This window comes from Schistocerca gregaria, chromosome 1 (genome assembly GCF_023897955.1).
Source record: "Schistocerca gregaria isolate iqSchGreg1 chromosome 1, iqSchGreg1.2, whole genome shotgun sequence".
NCBI lineage: Eukaryota > Metazoa > Arthropoda > Insecta > Orthoptera > Acrididae > Schistocerca > Schistocerca gregaria.
Genome location: NC_064920.1, coordinates 755,936,985 through 755,960,612, shown reverse-complemented (window position 1 = coordinate 755,960,612; position 23,628 = coordinate 755,936,985). Strand labels below are relative to the sequence as shown.

The 23,628-nt window shown below is 39.7% G+C and overlaps 1 protein-coding gene across 5 annotated transcripts in view; it reads right to left on the bottom strand.

The window, feature by feature from the left end:
* The window catches only part of LOC126267792 (ankyrin repeat and KH domain-containing protein 1-like), a 228,577-nt gene that overhangs the window by 77,723 nt on the left and 127,226 nt on the right, over window positions 1-23,628 (bottom strand). For all 5 annotated transcript variants that reach the window (XM_049973097.1, XM_049973118.1, XM_049973105.1 and 2 more), the window contains 7 exons: window positions 21,124-21,360; window positions 11,472-11,635; window positions 4,517-4,718; window positions 4,335-4,427; window positions 3,967-4,204; window positions 1,708-1,840; window positions 407-532 (listed from right to left, as the gene is read on the bottom strand). In XM_049973097.1, the coding sequence (XP_049829054.1) occupies window positions 407-532; window positions 1,708-1,840; window positions 3,967-4,204; window positions 4,335-4,427; window positions 4,517-4,718; window positions 11,472-11,635; window positions 21,124-21,360 (1,193 nt within the window). The remainder of the gene's footprint in view (window positions 1-406; window positions 533-1,707; window positions 1,841-3,966; window positions 4,205-4,334; window positions 4,428-4,516; window positions 4,719-11,471; window positions 11,636-21,123; window positions 21,361-23,628) is intronic.

Genomic DNA, 23,628 nt, shown 5'->3' with positions numbered 1-23,628 from the left:
TCAATCATTAGAGTCACAATTCATTATACATGGAATGAACTGTCATTTTAAGATAGAGAAAGGCAATGGAACTCTCGACAATTTAAATGGTACACACATTATATATTATCTGGAAAGAAATCCTGTGGGGCTAGAAACCATCAGCCTCCCATTAGAGGGTGGGGGCTGATGGACAGAGAAAGAGGGATGAAGAAGACAAGAGATAATAGGAGAGAGAGGAGACAGACCGGAACGGAGGGGGGGGGGGGGGGGGGGGATGGACTAACGGAAGATTGGAATGAAACACCTAGACAATGCTGGGTTTCTCAGCTAGTTTCTTCATAAAATGTACCTATCAAAGGCATAATTAAGCAGACATAAAATATAATGTAATACGAGAAAAATAAATATTCCCCTTTCAACATACCTTGTCACTGACAGTTGAAATGTATCTAGTCATTTCTTGATCACTTGGGAACTGAGTTACATGATTGACCATCCATTTTACAACTTTCATGTGACCTTTCCGGAAGGCTGCCATCAGACAAGAAACCTTTTCGGGCAGAAAAGAAATAAACTATTTTAATCAATGCAAATTTGGAATCATCACATAAATCCATCAGACATTTGAGCTAAACTGGCACAAATTTTTAAGGTCAGTTCACAATGTACGTCACAGAACAAAAGGTCAAAACATTGCACAAAGTGTTCCACACAAATAGTAGCATCCACACAAACTGAAAATGGAATAAACGTATATGTTTAAGATTTTCAAGCAGAAAGTTTTTGGCACTGACTGGGGCTGGTGGGCGTGCTGGGAGGGAATGGCATCATATTGTATTGTCATGCTTAATTACATTGCAGTATATATCTTTTGCGCTTTGCTATCTGCTTAATCTTTTTGCTTAGTTTATTTTCATGACATACTGAGAAGATTTCATGAGGGCTTATATATTTTTCTTGCAAGTGTTCTCTCACAAGAGGACAAATGTCCAATATGGAAAATTATTTGGTTTCACAATATCTGGAAGAAGGAAACACCTAAATTGTGCATAAATAAGAACAAACAGATCAAACAATTTTCATTTCATTAAGAAGTCCTTTTCTTATCTTCAAAAAGGCAGCTCTATTGAATGAGAGATTTTTTTGAATTATCTGGTGCTTAGAGAGAAAAACAAAACACATTGAATAGGGTAAAAATGCTCTATATATTGCTTTCTAAATTTCGGTTCACATGTGGGGTTATTTTTCAAGCAAATATATGCTGATATTTTAAAATGTCTGAATGACGCTTTCCTACTATTTCACTTCCATGCAGTGTGGGAAACACAAAAGACAACTTTCGTATTAAAAAAATAAAATTTGCTTTGGCCATTAACAAACTACAACATCATTGCTAGTTCCTTTAGTCCTGTTCAAATTGATTCATTCACTCAATTTCTGTAGTTCTGAATACACCATATTTCTGTTAGATTGGCAGTATCTAATAACCTCACTTTCTGTGTTCAATACTAAGCTACCCGAAATGACAATGTTTATGATCAGTGTGGTGTGACCACACTGACATTTGGCAGTGACAGTAAGTCTCATTTTGTTGAATACCGATGTGAATCTGCCTTTATTTTAGCATCAAAAAGCAACTGAAGGTCAAAATAATGTGGCAACAACTTAATTGTTAGAAGTCTAAAAGATATAACAGTCCACAGAATAAACAAAAAACTAACTTACTTTCCTGTTATCCTGAGAATCAATGTCTGCACCAGCATTGTATAACAGCTCAACGACATTTAAGTGTCCACCGTTTGCTGCTAACCAGAGTGGCGAGTTGCCCTTCTTGTTCTTCACTTCAACCTGAGCACCTCTGTTGTAAGATAATATAAATAAATAAATGAGTAAATAAATAAACACCACAAAATTATTTACTAATGATTAAGGACCAGTATGGTGGGTGGTGAGAAAATGTGAAACTGTCATCAGAGAATGGTATCAACACCATTGATTAGGCATGCTCCTATCGGAGTTGGTAATGCCTCTGCCTTCACCTGGCCTCTGAAATGACTGACCCAACCAACTAGGGGAACACACAGTTCAACAGTGACAAACCAGAGTGCAACTCAGCATTTTTTCACATTAAGAAACAATGACAAAGGGGAAGTAAAATGTAAATGACGCACAAAAATCCTTGGACAGGCCAGATGTCGAAACCCAGACTACTGTATTCACAGTCTGCCTTACAACTACTGGTTCACAGTACACACCCGTACTGCTGCTCTAAAGTACACATGAATGGGCACATGAATGAATGCACATAAGAGTGGAATGTCACAAGAACAGAACAGAAAACAATTTTCCCCCTGTATTTTTACAATTTTATTACACTTGAGGATTGCTAAGCAACGTCTCTTGATTCTGCTGTACTCCTGGCTGTCCAGCGATTCTAAAAAACAAAATTATCTTACTTTTGTATTTTCTCAGGGTCATATTGCATTTAATACCTAAACTACTTTGATTAATTTTATGAACAAATCTATAAATATTGTGCTAAGGAGAACATAATTAGAGATGTCAAAATTGAGTACTAGCATAACATGGTCACATTTTCACTATGCCTCCACTGTGTTGCTGGTTTTTGTTGCATTATACACTCTCACTTTTTAGATGGTTTGGGACATGGTCTTTGTAATAAAAATGGTTTAAAAGACTTTGTATAAAATATTTTTAATATTTTTCTGTGAAAGTGAGCTACAGACACCTGTTTTGGCTTCTTCTTCTTCTTCTTTTTTAAAATTATCGACTTTGCCCTACATGGAAAGCAGTAGGAGGATGACAATTTATATTCTGAGACTGTATATTGGTAAGGTATTTCATTCAAATTTCCAGGTTTATCATAAACTTACTTCCAGAGATAAAAAAAGCGTAACTTTTTTCCCAAGCTGCTATTTTTTCAAAATACTTTGCTTCAAGTATTCTTAGGTCATTTCTGTAAAGTTGCCAATTTCTCACTTTCAAAGAATGAAACAACAGCAAAATTGTAATGAATATACTCATTTAAGACATAATAGTTGTATGCTTAAATGGCTGTTCTTGTTTAGGGTTTTGAAGTATCATAAAAATCTATACACAGCTTCTGTTGTCTTCGATACGGTGCGTTATGCATCATAATGATGTTACGCTGGAGTTTCTCAGCAGGCAAATAACATTCTCCTTTGTGTTGGACAGAAGAGGTAGAGGGGATAAGGATGCTCTATCACCAGCAGTAAGCAGTTGACCTGCAGCGAACTGAGGGTGAATGGTGAGTGTGGCGCTTCATCTAGGCAAGATTAACACATGCAAATGCCTTTGCCCAAAACCAAATCGGATCAAAACCTTTCCCACTATTTTTATAAAATTCCCTGATTTTTCCAGAATAAAAAGTTCCCTGACATTTCTCTGTTTCCAGGGTACTGGATGGCATAAACTCTTATCCCAAAATATGAAACAATGATGCAGGATATAAGGAACCAATTCAGAAGAAAATATCTTTTCATATGATACTTTGGGTTTAATATTTATGCTGAACAAAAGAAATTACAAGACCATATAAAAAGTTTTCTGTACTCAAGTCAGAACAAGATGGTCACAGCCATTTGCAGTGGGCTCGACTCGGCAACTTTGCAAGCCTATTTCAACCATTCATGCAATGTGATTATGTAAGTATGTGTATGCCAGTGCCTCAGTGTTGTCACAGTTTCATAAAAGACTATGGTTTTCGCGTGTACTCATTTGTGCTTCACAGCTGAAAGCTGGCAACAGCAGTTCCAGCTATCAGTGATCATTTTATACTGACTTGACTGTAGGTCATTACTCAAACAAAGATCAATTGTCACTGGCGGGGAGAAATGTAAATTTCGAAATAGTTATTATTGTTTGAGACTTCTTACACAATTACTTGCACTGTTAACACTGATCATTATCCTATGCTACTGCTAAAAATGAAGAGTTTTATACCTTGAAAGTAGAAGTTCCACAAACCGACAATGACCCTTGTCGGCAGCTATTGTCAGTGCTGTATCACGTGATGAAGGCACAGGTGGTGCATTTACATCAGCACCCTTGTCCAGTAGGACACGACCAACTTCGACATAGCCACCACTTGCAGCTTCCATTAGTGGTGTTAAACCTGTCTTTGCTCGATGCTCAACATTTGCCTTGCGATCCAGCAAAAGACTCACCACTTCATGTCGTCCTAGCAAAAGAAAGACAAGTATTTTAACTGACTTAATAACATCTTATGGTAACAACAACAATCAAAAGCATAGAATGTTAATTGATTTACAACAGCAACAATTAGAATTTTCGAGGGACCAAATTGTTACCTTGGAAACATGCTAGTGTGAGGGCTGTGTTGCGATTAGTCTCAATTTGAGCATTGATGTCACTCCCCATGTCAAGCAGTAGTTTTACCGCAGCTGAAATAAGAATTAGCAAATTGGTTTAAAATATGCTGAACACCAACTAAATACTTGAGGTACAACACACACATTGTTTAAGTGCTTACCAGTATGGCCATTCATTGCAGCCAACATGAGAGGAGATATGCCTAGCTTGCTACCTGTGCGAGAGTTTATTTCTGCTCCATGCGCCAAAAGGAGCTTAATTATATTAACATATCCACCAGATGCCGCCAAACTTAGTGGCGTATAGTCTGAGACATTACGGTGTTCTTTATTAGCATTTCTTTGTAATAATAATTCCACGACCTGCAATATAACACAAGAGTATCATAAGCCAGTCCTTACTCTTCCAACACAATACATGAGGTGATTAAATTGTCTTATTATATTGTAATATTTTCAACAAACATGAGAAACTGAGACAATAAAACGATGTACATTAAGTCATACTTTTCAGTCATCATCATTTTCAGAAACTTAACTTAGAAGATGGGCAACAATTACAAAATAAATATGGAGATTTGGTGATACACCTTTGACAGTAGTTTCACAGACATACATCACAAGAAACAAAGTCTGCCTCTTTTATTCCATACGTTCTACTCTGAAATAATATTTAATACATTCATCATGATGCAAACCGTGTGTCATGTTGAGGATACTAGATTTTTTGAAACAAACATCTGGAAACAATGAAGAACAAATGCACAAATCGATCAAGTCACATCAGCAAATAATGCACAATATACAATGGGGCGACAAGTGTCATTGGACAGCGATATACACATATACAGATTGCAATAATATCGCGTACACATGGAATCAAAGGGCAGTGCATTGGTGGAGCTGTCATTTACACTCAGGTGATTCACGTAGAAAGTATTCTGATGCCACTATGGCTGCACAATCAGAATTAACAGACTTTGAATGCGGAATGGTAGCTGAAGCTGGACACAAGGGAAATTCCATTTCAGAAATTGTGAGGGTGTTATATGTTCTGAGATCCAGTGTCAGCAGTGTGCCGACAATATCAAAATTTCACGCATTACCTTTCACCATGGACAACTAAGTGGCTGCGCGCCCTTCACTTAACAAGCTAGACCAGTGGCACCTGTGTAGAGCCGTCACTGCAATACTGCATGAAATGACCACAGAAATCAATGATGGACATATAATGGACTTATCCACTATGATAATGAGGCAAAATTTGGCATTAATGGGCTATGGCGAAGACAACCGACGTGTGTGCCTTTGCTTATAGTAACACATCATCTGCAGTGCCTTTCCTGGGCTTGTGACAATATTGGTTGGACCCTAGATGACTGGAAAACGGTCAACTGGTCAGATGAGTCCCGATTTCAGTCGGTAGCAGCTGAGGGTAAGATTCAAGTATGGTGCGGAACTCTGAAGCCATGGACCCAAGTTGTCACAAAGGTACTGAGCAAGCTGGTGGTGGCTCCATAATTGTGTGGGCTGTGTTTACATGGATCACTGACTGGAAATGATTATGCTCAGCTACTTTGATACCATTTGCAACCACTCGTCAACTTCGTGCTGGCAGCACTTTTGCAACTATGGACTCCAAAAGAGAGAAAGAGAGAGAGAGAGAGAGAGAGAGAGAGAGAGAGAGAGAGAGATAGAGAGAGATTGGCTCAATATTCCTACAGGAGACTTCCAACACAATGAATCCTTGCCACCTCAGCTGCTGCACTACACAGGACAACAGGAGGTCCAACACAATTTGGGGGGTATCTTGTTACTTTTATCATCTCAGAGTAAAGCAGACTGGAATTTGGAAGTTCCAAATAAGTAGAAACGAAATTTTATTTCTATGTAAACTCTGAAACCAGTCAGATTGTAGTGAAAGTTGGCGGGCTTGTTTTCAAGTGACATACAACATTCTCTGGATGGACAATTATTGTAAGAATATACCTAGGTAATTTTTTGAAGTACAGATAGGAACGAAAGTAACTGTTACACTTAGATCCAATATGAAGAAGATACCCAAGACAAGACTCAATAAAGGTGAACTTTTAGCACATTGCCAAGAGCTGTTATGCATGCAGTGTGTCTTAGTGGTGAGTGTTGTTGTATGGCATGCTGCAGGTCACTAGTTGAAACTCAACCATTAGCAATTATTTGTTATGAAGTAATTATTTTCAGAATTTTCTTGAAATATACTTTTTTATTTTCTGGAATGTTATATGTTTTTATAAATAACTGCACTTTTCATCCAGAAGACCAGTTCTGTTCTGGGTGTATGTTGGTGTTAGTAGTAAACATGCTTTCAGTTTGAAGTGTTTTACTTCTTTGACAGCCCTGCCTTTGGATCTGGACTATGTGGTTTTGACAGGACACTAGTTGGAGAATACACCAGTTATAACTATTCAGATCTCTACCAATCTGCAAGGCACGATGAGAGCCACTGTGGGGAGTGCGAATGACAGAAGCATGTGCCACAATTACCTCAGTAGCATTTGGCACCAACCCACAGGCAGCAGAGACATGCCACCGAATTGGAACCAACCTCATGGGGAGTTTCCCACACATCGACAAATGGAATCGATTGAGAATAAGCTGCAATGAATACGCCATCCACTATGCTGTCGCTGAAGTTGTGCCAACTACCAGAGATCTGGAAATTGCAGAATAGTTTGTAGAAGATACCATTTTCAAGCATGGCACACCCTATGTGATTATCCCAAACCATGGAAAAGTTTTCCAGGCGAGGCTAGCATTACACGTAATTTCATGATGGGACATCACACACCGGTTGACAAATGCCTCCCATCTACTGACGAATGGCCTCAGAGAAAACAATAAGACATTGGACAATCAGCTCTCTAAGAACACTGATGTGCAACAGAGAGATTGGGACCAAGCATCGATCAGTGAGATACAGCCTAGGAGCACTAGTTTGGATTTTTTGTGGCCTTATGTAAAAGTAGGACTTCGTAAAAGTTACTGAAGCACTACTTTGGAACACATCATATCTTTCATCACTTGTCGGATATCACATATGGAGTCGAAGGATTGTGACTTCATCGAGAAGGCAGAAGGGCAGAGACATCACCCACGTTCTCTTTATGAAGCCCTGCTAAAATTCAGTGGTGCAGATCGACAAGGAGAGTTTCAAGAAAACTGAAGATTCACTCAGTGATGACAGCTTCAATGGGTGGGATTACCTCCAATGCTCATCAGCATGAAGAAGTTGTAACCACATGACAAGAATGTTTATGATCTTCCGAAGCTGCCATAGACAGGACCATTGACAGGATAGATCCAAGTTCTGTGGCTGAGTTCAATGAGAATTTTTGAAACAGCAAGTTGCTGTTTCTCAAGGACAGACAGCAATGCTAAGAGTTATGGTGTACACAGTGTGGTTTAACGGTTAGCGTTAGGTTAGGGTTAGGTTAGTGTTGTTTAACGTCCCGTAGACAACGAGGTCATTAGAGACGGACACAAGCTCGGGTTAGGGAAGGAAATCAGCCGTGCCCTTTCAAAGGAACCATCCCGGCATTTACCTGAAACGATTTAGGGGAATCACGAAAAACCTAAATCAGGATGGCTGGAGACAGGAGTGAACCGTCATCCTCCCGAATGAGAGTCCAGTGTGCTAACCACTGCACAACCTCGCTCGGTAATGGTTAGCGTTGCTGGCTAGTGTGTGTTGAGGGACGCAAATTCTGCAAGCTTCTTGAAATATCTTATGTTTGGATCAGAAACTACAACTTTTTTTGATTGAAAGGAGAAAAAGGTGTAAAGTGCTATATGATGAAGTTTTGCAACAAAATGGGGAGACAAAAGGGAATGCCATTCTGATGTACAGATTATGATGTAGGAATTTGTTTCGAAGATTTTTTTCAAGGTATAACACACAATATAACAACTGAAACCAGACAAAATGCAAAATCTTAAGATAGTGAAACCAAAACATAAAGCACGAGATTACATTTAAAGCAGGAATTAGATCTTCAAAAGTTACATCTTCAAAGAAAGAGAAATAATTATTTTACAATATTTCTGTAATTAATGTCTTTCCCCTGCAAGCTAAGCAGCAGTGAAAGCTATGTTTCAGAACTAGTTAAAAGCACCGCCACTTAGTCTGTCCATTAGTGAATAATGTTTAGTCGTATCTATGAGGACATAAGTTTAACAACAAAGTGTATCTCTGACACACAAATTGATATTATAACTGTCATGCACAAATATGACAGAAGAAGACATCAATTGAAAAATAACATTTAAATCCTAAGATCTTATAACATCAGTAAAAATTCAACCAATGGAAGTCTACGACGGAATAAGAACACTGTGAAAGGAATAGACTGCTACTCATCATATGGAGGCAGCAGGCAGCACTTGTAGACAGCCACAATGAAAAACAATGCTACAATATTCAGCTTGCAGACTTAAATTCTTGATAAGCAGTAAACTGTCTTATATTCACAAAACCACAAGGCCACTGTTGTCTCTGAACACTGCAGTCGGATCTCAATGCCAGGAGACAACAGTGGCGATGTGTGTTTGTGAATTACACTTCCGATGGAAGACTTAGCCCTAAAGCTGAATATTTCTAGCATTCATTCTTTTTCATGAACATGTCTTCTGCAACTCAATGCTTCCTCTATCTGATGAGTGCAATGTAGCCTTTAATATGGTTGTAAGTAAAAATTATACATACAACCAAAAAATGCCCCCCCCCCCCCACACACACACACACACACATGTATGTACATACACATTTGAGTGGGCAGGAGGGGGATGGGAGCACTGGTAACAGCTTGACTGTGTCTTTGTACTGCTTACGAATGAGCCATCATGTGAAACCAGTAGCAGTATACAAAATATAAGAAAAACAGCTCTTGTGGATTATTATAACAGCATGCAATTCATATAATTTATTGAGGCTTCAGAACAGCATACACAAGAAATATTTATCTCAAAACAGTAAGTGTTACTGTAGCTCCCAATCTATGTATTTCTGATTATGTTCTATCAGACTCCCATCCTACATCAAGGACACAAACCACTTCCTAGAACACCTCAAATCCATTCCCACTCCTCTCCCACTTGAAACCTTTCTTGTCACCATAGATGCTACATCCCTTTACACAAACATCCCACACACCCATGGTCTCTCTGCCCTTGAGCACTACCTCTCCCAACGCCCACCCGAAGATCTTCCAAAAACCTCGTTCCTTATCACACTAACTTCATCCTCACCCATAATTACTTCACTTTTGAAAGCCAGACCTACAAACAAATCAGGGGAACTGCCATGGGAATCAGGATGGCTCCGTCCTATGCCAACCTCTTCATGGGCCGCATGGAGGCGGCTTTCCTGAAGACCCAACAGCTGCTTTCCCTGGCCTGGTATAGGTTTATAGATGACATCTTTGTGGTCTGGACTCATGGTCAAGAAACACTCCTTAATTTCCCCCATAACCTCAACTCCTTTTCGAATCTGAATTTCACCTGGTCCTTCTCCAAAACCCAAGCCACCTTCCTGGATGTTGACCATCTTGTTGAAGCTCACATCAACACCTCTGTCCATATCAAACCCACAAACAAACAACAGTACCTTCACTTTGATAGCTGCCATCCATTCCACATCAAACACTCCCTTCCCTACAGCCTAGGTATTCGTGGCAAACGTATCTGCTCCAGTGACGAATCCCTCAACAATTACACCAATAACCTGATCAGTGCTTTCCTCTCCCGCAACTATCCTGCCAACCTTGTCCACAAACAGATCTCCCGAGCAATACATTCCTCCCCGTCCAACAACAATATTCCTACCCTCAGACCACAAAGAAGCATCCCCCTTGTCACCCAATATTATCCTGGCCTCGAATACATCAATAAATTACTCCGCCAGGGATATGACTTTCTCAAGTCAACCCCTGAAATGAGATCATCCCTTGACAAAATTCTCCCCACACCACCCAGAGTTGCCTTTCGTCGCCACCCTAACCTCCATAACATCCTTGTTAAACCCTACAATATTCCCAGACTACCTTCTCTACCCAGCAGTTCCTACCCCTGTAACCGACCCCGCTGCAAAACCTGCCCCATGCATCCCCCCCCCCCCCCCACAACCACCTACTCCAGCCCCGCTACTGGTAAAACATACACAATTCAAGGCAGGGCCACGTGTGAAACTACACATGTCATTTATCAGCTGACATGCCTGCACTGCACAGCCTTTTACATTGGTATGACAACAACTAAACTGGCTGAGCGCATGAACGGACACAGACGAACTGTCCGCCTAGGAGATGTCCAATACCCAGTAGCGGAGCATGCCCTCCAGCATAATTCTAGGGACCTAGGAACCTGCTACACTGTATGTGCCATTTGGCTTCTCCCACCCAACACCAGTCCCTCTGAACTGCGGAGATGGGAACTTGCACTCCAGCACATCCTTTCATCCCGCCATCCCCCTGGACTGAACCTACGTTAAACAACCTCACTCCCATTTTTTTTTTTTTTTTTTTTTTTTTTCAGTCTTCTCCTCTTTAGCCATTCATGCATCTATTCATCCTACATCTTTATACTACACACCTCTTTACTTCTGTATGCATCCTCTTTGGTTTGAAGCTGGCACACTACCTACAGTAGAATATCTTTGGCTTCCCTCTGACAACCATGCCTCCATCCTTGCTACCTTCCCTGTTTTCCTTTCCCTGTTGCTTCATAACCTGGGTTGTGAGTAACTAAATCCACTTTCCCTTCTTCCCTTTCTTTCCCCTCTCTCCTCCCGGATGAAGGAACATTTATTCTGAAAGCTAGGAACTTAAATTTTCGGTTGTTTTTTGTGTTTCTATCGGCTGTACTGAGCTGAGGTAAGTACTGGCCAGCCCCTCTATCTCTTTGTTAGTAACTGATTATGTTCTATCTCATATTACCTTGATTTGTAGTCTTAATATCTCTCTAGGAGTGGGAAATTAAAATTTATTACAGACACAATTAGGAAGTAGAATAAATATAAGTGAAATACATTCAACAACTAATCAATTGTAAATATGTAAAGCACATGAAGTGCATTAATATTACCTCGTAACGACCTCCTGAACAGGCAAGAGAGAGTGGTGTATCCTTAGTTCTCTCCGACTGGGCTTCTATCTCTGCACCATGATTTAACAGTATTTCTACTACTTTTTCATGTCCTGCTGTGGCTGCCAAAATTAATGGTGTGAATCCTTTCTTATCTCTGTGTTCTGGAATAAAATCATGCACATGTTCTGTTATAGAAGCATTTCATAACCATAATATGTGAAATTCAAGAACATAGGTAGCTGCGGCTTGCTCCTTTCATAGTTGATGTAACAGGGTATATACAAGGACAAGGAAAAAAATACCGGATTTCCCGGTTAAAAATGCACTTTTTCCTGGGTAAAAGTACACCTCTGTGTTAAGTGGCAGTATACTTTCCCACAGAACCATGAAACTTATAAAACCTTTGAATGGCTAATGTTTTGCACACCAGTGCATAACATCCTGGCACTTTATAAAAAAAAATTAGAAAGCTCTTTGATGTGTGGCAACATTACTTGCATATTTTGGTATTGTGATAGACTGCATATTTTTCTATTACAAAAGTATAAATTCGAATTCCACCACCACACACAGCACATTAATTTTCAAAGCACTGAAATCTAGACTGTGATGCCTTTTTGTAAGGCTATCATAACTCATGTCATGTGATCTCACTTGCCAGTGACAGCAGATATGCAGAGCATACAACACGTTATGTAGCCAGCAACATCACTGTTTAAGTAGCTCAAACACAAACAGAAAAAGTTAATGGTTTTAATTAATATACATAGTGTAGCTACATGGAACAGCTAAGTTTTCACTATAATATTGATCTCCAAGATTAATAACCTACAAGAGAAGCTAAGCTTTCACACGTAATCTGGTCTTTTTGCATGTGTTGTATATTAAGATACATCATACAAATGTGCCAGTAAAATTTAAAACAATGACAAATGTGTGTTGTTCTGGGCTCAAAGTTTATCAAAGTAGCTGGTCCTACGAGCATCAAACATTGTGCGATTTAAGAAATTCATTGCACATTCTCATGCGTAACTTCATTCACCTTGTGTAAAAGGAAATTTACTTTGAAAGTACCTCTCTTAAAACCATCATTCACAATATTTTCCCCGAGATCGGTTAGAAACAGGTTCATTTCAGCAGGTGCCAGAGAGCACCAGAAAACAGGCGTTACTGCTTGTGCACGGTTATGCTGGTGCAGGATGCCCATATGTTCAGACATATAAAGCATTAAGAGATCTTACCTTTTCAGATGATACCCTAAGAGCATCGGGAATTTCATAAACCATACTAAAATCCATAATTCGGCTTTAAGTGCACATTCGTATGTCCAGATTCTCAATGAAGTAGGTCCTAACTTAATATTAAGGTTTTCAAGATGCACGTTTTCTTTGAGTACCACTACTGTACTATCTCATGTTTGGTACCTTATTATGGCATAATGTCATACATGCCAGAAGATGAAAACATGCACTTGAAATTCAGCGAACAGTTGGAACTAGCCTATACTGTGGAATGAAACACTTCATTCCAAATGAATGACTGCCTCAGCAGAAAAGATTAATAAAAAGCCAAATTTCTTTAGCAAACTGACAAATAGCTTCATTGTTATGTAAAGCCATTAATGCTTGACTGATAAAAAACATGGAAATAAAATAAAATCAGTGAACTGAAACTAATAACATATTTCTGCCTTCTGTAATTATGTGATGTGTTTTAATCCACTTGATAGATCCCAGTCACAGAAATCCATTTTGTTTCTATTTGATGTGGGAGCTGCAAACAAAGAGGAAACCACAAAATCACTAAATGTAAACACGGGTCATGTACATACTAACCCCACCCCATTCACTACAACTTAAAGACTGCTCTGTACAAATCTGGCAGCTTGGGCATGTCAGAAAAATTTTCCAGTTAACATCTGGCTTCAAGTGACCAGAAGTGGGAGAAGTTATTGCTCATATACGACAGAACTGCACACGCATATTAGCCCTCTGGCAACTGCTCAAGTGAACCTAATGTAAACAATTGTGAAGTCACACTTATCTGAAGCAGTTTGTTGTTACGAAGTATTGCATAGTCTTTGTCCTAACAAATTTGACAGGAGGAGGAGGAGGAGGAGGAGGAGGAGGAGGAGGAGGAAATTTGTATTTAACGTCCCGTCGACAACAAGGTCATTAGAGACGGAGCACAAGCCCGAATTAGGGAAGGATGGGAAAGGAAATCGGCCGTGCCCTTTCAAAGGGGCCATCCCGGCATTTGCCTGAAGCGATATAGGGAAATCACTGAAAACCTAAATCAGGATGGCCGGACGCGGGATTGAACCGTAGTCCTCCAGAATGCGAGTCCAGTGTGCTAACCACTGTGCCACCTCGCTCGGTAAACATCTTTTGCTTTTGGCAGACGCGCACGTGTGTGTGTGTGTGTGTGTGTGTGTGTGTGTGTGTTGTAAACGACGCATTTCCTTTGCAACAGAAGTTTTGTTTCGGTTTTTCCCCCTCTCTTTTACATTTTATTGCTGCCGCAATATTCTGCAGTCGTGGTATACAGCAATATTCTTTGTTGAGTATCAGTTCTTACCAGTCAAAAATCACAAAAATTTAACTGACAACTAAAACAATGGAAAATTCTCTGCATTCCAAAAAATTACTGAGTTTTTCCCAGTTTTCTCCTGGATGAAAAAATTACCAGGTTTTTCCCAGATTTCCCGGGTGTATACACCCTGTATAAAAAAAGGGTACAGATTGAACTTACAATTACTTTGTGATCGACATTTCAACAAGTTGAGTAGTATGGGCGATGTATTGGCCAGCCACAATACTTTCTCAGGTCCACATTTTGTGTTGCTTTTTTAGAGAACATAGGCAGAGAGTGAAGTAAGTTCCGTGGCGTGGAGTGGGGAGAGAAGCTGAACGTGTTTTCTACATTGTCAGTTGCAGCTTTATATAAGGTGTGATTGAAAAGTAAAGCAACTGTGTCTGTACAAGAAAATCTATTTATCCAAATCATATAATCTATTAAAATTCTTCAAAATAATTGCCTTAAGCAGCAATACACTACTTCCAGCAATTCCTCCATGCTTGGTTCACTTCAGGAAAGTGGTGGTGAATTTCCTTTAGATCACATGGCATCACCTTTTGGATGTACTCAGTGGTTATCAAAACAGCACCTCTTCATCATGGTTTTGATGTGTGGAAACAGGAAGTAGTCTGAAGGTACCATGTCAGGACTGCACAGAGGCTGCAGCAGCACTGCCAATTTGCACTTTGCTAGGAATTCCTGAATCAACAGAGTGGTGTAGCGTGGTACGTTGTCCTTATGCAGCGCCTACATTGATGTGGGCATGTGCGTTGTGGGGGTGATGTGATGTGCTAATCATTTTGACACTGCAAGGTAGTAGGCTGCATTCACAGTCATTCCTTGTGGCATGATCTCTGAATGTATGAAGACTTTTGTGTTGAAGAAGGTGATGAGAATGGTTTTCATTTTCGATTTGCTCATTCTTGCTTGGGATTGGGAGACATGGGAGTCTGCCACTTTAAGCTTTGGCACTTCGTTTCTTGGTCATACCCAAAAACCCATATCACATCACTGATGACACTGTCTAAAAACCTGGGTCTCTTTCCACCCGTTCCGCAAATTCTGTCACGATCTCCAAATGGTTGCACTTCTGGTCGTCACTCAATACTTTTGGAACCAATTTGGAACACACTTTATGCCTATACAAATCATTGGTAATTATGTTAAACACAGTCCCATATGACATGTTTACCTCATCCGCTAGCCACCAAACACTCGACGTCTGTTGGCATTCACCAAGGCAAGCACAGGGGTCACCTTATTGTGCATTGGACTTGTTGATGGTCATCCAGAGTGGACTTCACCAGTAACCTCCTCTTGGCCCTCATTAAAGAAGCCCGTGGGGAGTCTGTCATGTCTTACAAATTTTCAGGTGGCTTAAACTGTTTAATCATTCTGTAAGTTTCAGCCAGAGGTATTTGAGTTTTGAATGGAACTTGATGGAATAGCGTTGCTCCAAATTTGACTGTATCTTGCACGTTGACAAAAGCCTTGAACAAAGGTTTGCGCAAACCATCATACAGATGCTTTCACAGCTCGTAGCAGATGGCAGAGCTGGAAAGCTGATACACCCTCCGCCATTCCCCAATGTTGGGGTAGCGCTCACCTGAATACAACCATCAGGAAACAGCCAACTGCATTACTTTTTTGGTCACACTTTGTACATGTAAAAAACTGGGCAAGTGTGAACAGGACTCAATATCTAGGGGTCCTGTACAAACTTAATAATGTATACAGATAGTAAGTTCTTGTGGCTCAATGGCCTGGTGCAACTCTTTTTATTGGACACCAACTTGAATACTTGCATGTCCTTAACCTACCCCAACTGGGGAAAGAGGACCAACAGTTTAATGTGGAACCCAAACCTTGTGTTGTTTCTGGCGACTCCTCACTGTTGACAGCTGGGTTATAATAAATACTGAAACGTCCATGGTTCGACAGATTTGATCCCGCAACATGTGTATTTCCAGGTGTGCACTATTCTGCTAGACCACTAAGTCCTAAGAATATACATAGTTAACCTATATGTGCTGATGAGTGTGTTTCAGAGTATCAAGAATGTGACATATGTGGCCATTCCTTGTGACTGCACTGATTCAGATGCTTAAATTATTTACACCATCAAGAGGGCATAGACTTCAGTATATGACATAAGTTTCAACTGATACCTGTTTCTGAGAAAGTGGTGTTAACATGCAGGCAGGCAGGCAGGCAGACAGACAGACAGACAGACAAACTGAAGGTCAACAAAGTGATCTTCCAAGTGTTCCATTTTTATTGATTGCAGTGTGGAACCCTAAAAATGATGATTACATGTATAAAATGATGCCGCACCTGTTCTTGAAGTAGTTATTTTAGTAAACATTTTTGGTTTGGTATGAACAAATGAAAATGACATTTTCAGATTCCTGTTTTCTTCACTACACAGGCTGACATTTATGATAAAGAAACTACCAGGTGTAGCAGTACAAAACTGGAATTTGATTGCAATAATTACATATCTTTTATTCAAAATAATCTCCACGGCTACTTACATGTCTCTCCCATCTCTCTGGCAGGCTATGAGTGCCACACAAAAGAGTTATGACAAACGGACAGAGCCAAGTCTGGAGAACAAGTCGCATGCCTTAGTATTTCCCAACAGAATGCCTTGATTGTTTCCCTGACCTGTTTTGCTGTGTGTGATAGGGCATTATCCTGGATCAATATCACTGTCTCACCTTTTTCCATATTATGGTCATTTTTCACGTAATGCTCGATTTAAATCGATCTTTTGCTGTTGGTAATGACTAGTGTTAATGGTTTCACCAGGTTTTAGAAGTTTATAATAGATGACACCTTTTCAATCTCACAAAACACAGAGCATTCCCTTCTTTTGTATCTGGCGAGCAGCATTTCACAAGTGGTCTTTTGATTGATTTGCTGTCTTCCACTTAGTTAATACAGAACCCATTTTCCCACAGCTTTCAACCAAAGATAGATGGCTTTTTGCATCACATTCAATTGTTCTGTGAATTAGTGTTGCGTTTGAGTATGCTCTTCAACTAATAAGGCCTGCAATTTGTTGTCTTCGAACTTCTTGGTGGTTTCCCCACACTCGTCGTTTCTCATGTCAATACCACCACTTTTGAATTTTCTGAACCACTCAAAACACTGTTTTCCCCAGACCATATTAGCTATAAGCTTCAATAAGCATTCAATGAGATTCTACAGCAGTTTTCTTCAAATGATAACAGAAACCCAATGCTGTCTGCAAATCATAGCTCACAGACACAAAACTTCTACATGTTTACGGGTTTGAAACATATACTGATGTTTGAAACTTGGGTTACTGTGTGTTGACGTTTGTCGTAAGCCATTACAGGAAGCAGATGGTGCTGCAGATGCGGTCCCTCAGGCCCTACACTGAATGGCTAGCACTATCTATAGGGAAATTCCGGTTTCACTCTTTCACACCTGGTATAAAGTCACAAAATTATATTATTTCTCATCATCATACAGTCACACTTCACAGCTCTGGGTGCCCCCCAAGGTCCGGTGGAGGTCCTAGATTTGATTCCTTGTAAACTTTACAGACTTTTCCATGGCAACAAGGCCTGGAACAGTGTCCACAAATGCTTATGAGACCAAGTGGCAAATTGCTGAATAAAACACCAGAAGAACTGACATGCAAGTTGCTGAACTAGCATCAAATCTAAAGCCTTGCACTAGGTCGGGAGTAGGAAGCAAAATGTGGTTGCTAGATACTTTACATTTGGTGCTCTAAGGGCCATATGATGCTGCATAAAAAATGTAGCCAATGTATTAAATTATTTTAAAGCTGGAAGAACAGCCAATCTTCACTCCAATATGAAATAAATATGTTTCAAATAGTAGCAGCACGCCAGTCCGTATTGAGCTTAAAGCTTTCTTCCTATTTTATATTTAATTTGCTGAATTTCATTTTGTCTGACATTATCAACTCATTCAGAATTGAATTCTACACTGCATTAACAGGTACTTTCATACCAATTAGGAGTTGACTGACAACAGACTATTGCATGTCCAGCAGCTCTTATCTACAGCTAACCAACCCTGATATTTCTTAACACAACTGCTATTCAGAAAGTAAGAGTTAATCAGTCATGAAATGTAAACCGCAGTTAAAATCGAAACTTATTTATTTGCAATGGTTTGCCACACCTTCCAGCTATTTCTCTACATAGCTGAATTCAACATCCATTGTAGCACTGTACCAGCTTTCTAATACCCTCCTCATAGAAGGCAGATGCATGTGCATCCCACCACTTCTCTATGCTGATCTGCAGCGAGTTGTCTGTGCCAAAACGTTGTCTCCTTTGAGCAGAGAGAAACATCAGAGGACACCAAGTCTGGGCTGTTTGGAGGGTGATCAAATGCTTCCAATCGAAAAGGCTGCAATGGGATACTCTTTGTCCCAGCAGTGTGCGGCCGAGAGATGTCATGCATTTCCTTCTTCATGACAAGCACATTTTGTATTAAATTAGCCAAAACCCTGCAGTGGGCGTCTGTACTTGGCAGGAGACACTAATCTTCTAGTATCTTTATGTGCTCACTGTGTGTTCAGAATCGAAAAGAGTTACACTGTGTGATTCACAGGCATTGTAGGGACAACACCCACCGCATCTGCGCAAAGCTTCATCAGATTTTCACCGTCATTTCTAGTTCGTGACCTATACCACCTTACTTTCCAAATAGCCCTTTTATGTTTAAGATATCAAAACAAAGTCTTTGGAAAATGTTGATACACAAAGAATGAGGCATTTCACTATTTGCTAACTTTTTTTTTAAAGTCTAGTAAGATACAGAATAAACAGCAGACTCCCCCTCCCCTGGAATGGTGATGGAATATGCAGACAAAAATAAAACCAAACAAATTATAAGGGTTGTGACCTCAATCGGCATAAAAGGGATCCTTATAAGATCACTTTGTTGTCTGTCTTATTAAATATAAACTTTTCCCAGGAATTGGTAGACGTATGAAGTCGACATTTATTTTACATACTACAGTCTATGGTTTCCTGGCAGTGTAAAATAACTAGGCTTTTAAGTCAATGCAGATGAGATGTGGTCACTTACATGATTTATTTTGATACTCACAAACACTTTCATCAAAACCTACAGGAAATCCAACTTGACCTGGGATCCTGAAATTTGGCAAGCAGCAAGGTTTCACAGTACAAGTCAAGGAATAAATTTGAAATTGTTATGTCAATGCAATCAATAAATATCTTGCCAGTATCAATATTGGTAACAGGCAATAATCATCAAAATTCTCAATTCCTGGGAATCGAGAATTATCTACATACATAGTTAAATTTGTAAGGAACCCTGTGTGCGGGACCTGCTCACAGTTATCAGGTTTTTTTTTTTTTTTTTTAATTATTTCATTACATTCTGTCAGCAGCTTTAGTGGTCACACAGACAACAGTGAATAATTTTCTGATAAAAGTTGTGTAGTGGTGTAACATGTTTACACTTTAAGATTATTTCTGCTTGATTACAAGGGAGAGACTGTAATCGGCAAATAACAGAATACTGCAAAGAGGTTAGTGACAAGCAGTCAGTTAAAGATGGCAGACTTGCTACTGGAGGGTATCTGACAAGAAGAATATCTGACCATGGCACTGTCCAAAGAGGAAATTCATTAAGAAATGTGTCCCACATTTGGTGAACGCTGTACTTCACAGAAAGCTATGTTATGATAAACACAGGATTTTGCAAGGATCCTACAGCTTTACATGCAGTATTATTTATTTTTCTTTGGTATTTTCTAAATATCTGAGTTAGGCCCAGTTGGTCAGCAGTGACACTGAGATACAGATGCATTTCAATGCACATGTTTGGATGTAACTGGGATAAAACTGCATTCACTTTTGAGAACATGTTCAATTATTTTCTTTACACCTGGTGAAGGAGTTTGCTATGTGTTGTGGTACATGGGATTATTTGAAGAAGGAACAGTTCCAATAACAAATTTTGTGAATCTCATTAATTGTTATCCATTAAGTCCTTTACAGCTTTTGCATAATATAGTATTAAAGTAATGTGTATGAATGGCCGAATGAAGAAATGGATGTGAAAAAGACAAACTTAACACTGTCACTATCGCCTTTTAAGCACTTTTACTAATTCAACAAAGAATGATACATAATAACAAACAAGGAGTGCCCTAGTTGCTCTCTGGAGATTTTCAGTGATTCCACATTGCAAGATTGGAAGAATAATCTATGGAAATTGTCACATGACAATTTATAACATGACATGAACACTCTGCTTTCCTCACAGAACTGCATAGTCTATGATCTTAGGCACTTTAATTTTCATAAAGTTTGTGCAAGTTTGGTCCCTCAAGGATTGACTCTAGAGCACAAATGAAACAAAATGTGCATGTCCATGCAGCAGTTCATGTGTTTCAATAAAACAGTTAAATTCCTAATGCAGACCATTACCACAGATAAGGTGTGGATTCCTCAGTACCAACCTCAGTCAAAGCAGCCTTGTACGTAATAAAGACATAAATGCTCCAAAAATTAAGAAGCTAATGATTGTATGGGCACAGGAGATTATAATGACTGCATTGAAATACGTAAATAATCACATCAGTTCCTCTCCCTAGCTATCAGCATAAATGGCTGTCATGCAGAGGATTTGCATGTGATTCCCTGTTCTGTCAAGCATTTTTCCTTGCTTCGAGGACTGGTATGGTGTGCATTCAGTTTGGGGTGCTAAATGAGGAGCTACTTTAACAAGTAGTAGAGACTCCACGGTCCAGAAAGTCTGCAAAATCGCCAGGAGAGTGGTGTGCTGACCATATGCCCCTCCATGCACTTCTTTAACTTTGTAGAAAAATGATTATTACATTTTTCAGTAGTATCTCTGTAATTTTAAAGTTAGTGAACCATAATTCAAAATGTCTTCCTTCATTGACGTTATAGCCTTTATTATGTACCCTTCATGGCTCTTTCAAAAGTTTCTTGTGGGGAAAAAAAAACACACAACTATTGCCAACAGTGTGAAAGCAGCAGTTCAACACATTAATTAACTAACTTACCTATATCAGCTCCACGTGAAAGCAGCAGTTCAACAAGTTCCTCATGACCACCGGCACAGGCTAGCGTTAGTGCTGTATCATGGTTACTATCAGTCTCTGAATCAACATCCATACAGGAGAAAGGGGCTTGGGGGCACTGAGGTGTGCCCCCAGAAGCTGTTCTTGACCCCATAGCTGTTGAAGCTGCAGCTACTCCCGAAACACACGCACCATTACACTCTTGCGCCACAACCTCACCTGAAACAATGTAAATTAAGTTGTATCACTTTGAGAAACTTTTCATATTGGTAGCATAAACATTACAAATAACAATTTGCAGTGGCCTTTAAATTGTTTAGCTTATGCCCTAATATTGCTAGTAGTGTGATGAGGGGTATCTAGAAATGAAAAGACGATTGAAATGACTGTACTCAGGCACTCTAAGATGTTTCTCATTTTCAGAAGCAAAACTGATTGCTATAGTACTGCAGTATTTCCTTTGGTGTGAGTTTTGGCAAAAGTAATGCCTTTTACGTACAGGGCTAGTCTAAAACAAGGAACAGATTTCAAACTACAAAATATAGACATACAATTCCAATGTTCATGGAAAGAGGAAAGTATAAATTTTTATGTATTCAATACGAGTACCATGTATTACAAGACTAATAGCAAAACAGTGTCATTTCCTGTCACACACAAAACAGTGGTCTCTCGTTATCAAATTCACAGCTTCAACAATGCAATGTCGCAGGCTGAGGATGGACAAAAGTGCCATCTTTTATGAAAGCCCAGAGGTAAAGTCACAATGTGTAAGGTCTGGAGACCTGGGATTCCACTGGCGATAAGTATGACCGACAATATTCCAGAACGTTGGATTGAAAGAGGGGGAGTAGAAGAGGAACTACTTCATGGGTGGCCTCCCAGGTCTCCAGACCTCACACCTTGTGACTTATCTATGAGGTTACATAAAATATGGCATTTTTATCCCCACTATGCCTGACACCCCTGAACGTCTGCGACAACGCACTGTTGAAGCTGTGAATTCGATAATGAAACCATTGCTTCATGTGTCACAAGAAATGAGCCATCGTTTTGATATTAGTCAAGTAAGACATGGTGCTTACATTGAATGTGTAAAAATTTGAACTTTTCTCTTTCCAGGAACACTGTAATTGTGTTTCTGTATTATCTCTGAGATAAAGATAACAAATAGGAATATATATAATTTTGAATTAACTACTATATTCCATCGAACTTTCAAAATTCTTCAATAGAGAGTGGAAGCAATTTAGCAGTATTTAAAGACTGCACCGATTACCGGGAATTATCTATTCTGCTTTATCAAGTGGTCAGAAATCAACTTCTTCTCTATTTCCCAATAGTTATGGGAACTTTTTAAAATGAGCCTCCAATGTTTTATGGTCAAAGTTCAAATACAAAAGAATAGAATATTATACACCAATCAGCACAGATCACTACTAGTTTTGCTATACACACAACATAACTTCATGGCAAAGTGATATTTCCAGCAGAGAGTACGAGTGTAGGACAGTAAATCTTTGACGAGGGCTGTTTGGCTGAACATGGGAGTGGGGCTGAAGGTGAAGCCTTTGGATAGGACAGAGGTTTCAGATTGGGAGATAGGTTTGGAGGAAAGGTTAACTACTGAATTAGGGTTTTGTGGTTCCAGATTGTGTTGATAGGAATGTTGAGGGTTTGGAGGGAGTGGAGCTAGAAGTGGGAGATTGAGTTGATGGGAGAGACTGGGTTTGTGTGCAATGAGGAGGAGGTTGAGGTTTGCTGGAAAGGTTGTGAAGGGTGAATGAGTTGCCTTTCCGGAGGTGGGAAACCAGGAGATTGGATAGTTTTTTGAGGTGGAGGGTGGCATGCTGTTCTAATTTGTGGTTGGCCTGTAGGAGGATGCTCTGAACAGCCGGTGTGGATGTGGGAGAGGAAAGATTGAGGACTTTGATTTGGGATAGGAGTTGACGGGTGTGTTCATTGGCTGAGTTGATGTGTAGGTGAAGGATTAGGTGGGTGAGGGCAATGGATTGTTCAGTTTGGAACTGGTATAGGGACTGATGGAAAGAAGGGTTGCAGCCAGAGATGGGAACTTTGAGTGTGAGGCCTTTGGGGGTAATACCAAATGCCAGACAAGCTTGAGAAAATAAAATATGAGAGCGTAATCTGGCTATGGCGAAGGCATGTTTGCGGAGGGAATGTAAATAAAACTTAATGGGGTAGTTGTGGCGGTGTTGTAAGTGTGACATGGTATTAGAAGTTGGAAAGTGTAACATGAAGCTAAAACGAAAATGAAAATAGAAATATATGGGCAGAGATAAAGGTGAACTAGAAAGCAACTGGTGATCTGGTGTGAAAAAAAGCGAAAAACTGTTTGTTAAAGTTGGGCTATGTTGATCCTGTGGTGAACTTGGGTTGGTGACAACGATGTGCATAAAGGTTAGGTGGTTGTGTTGCTGCCCAAACACGTTAAAGGATGGAGAAACTCGGGAAAATTTCGAAAAA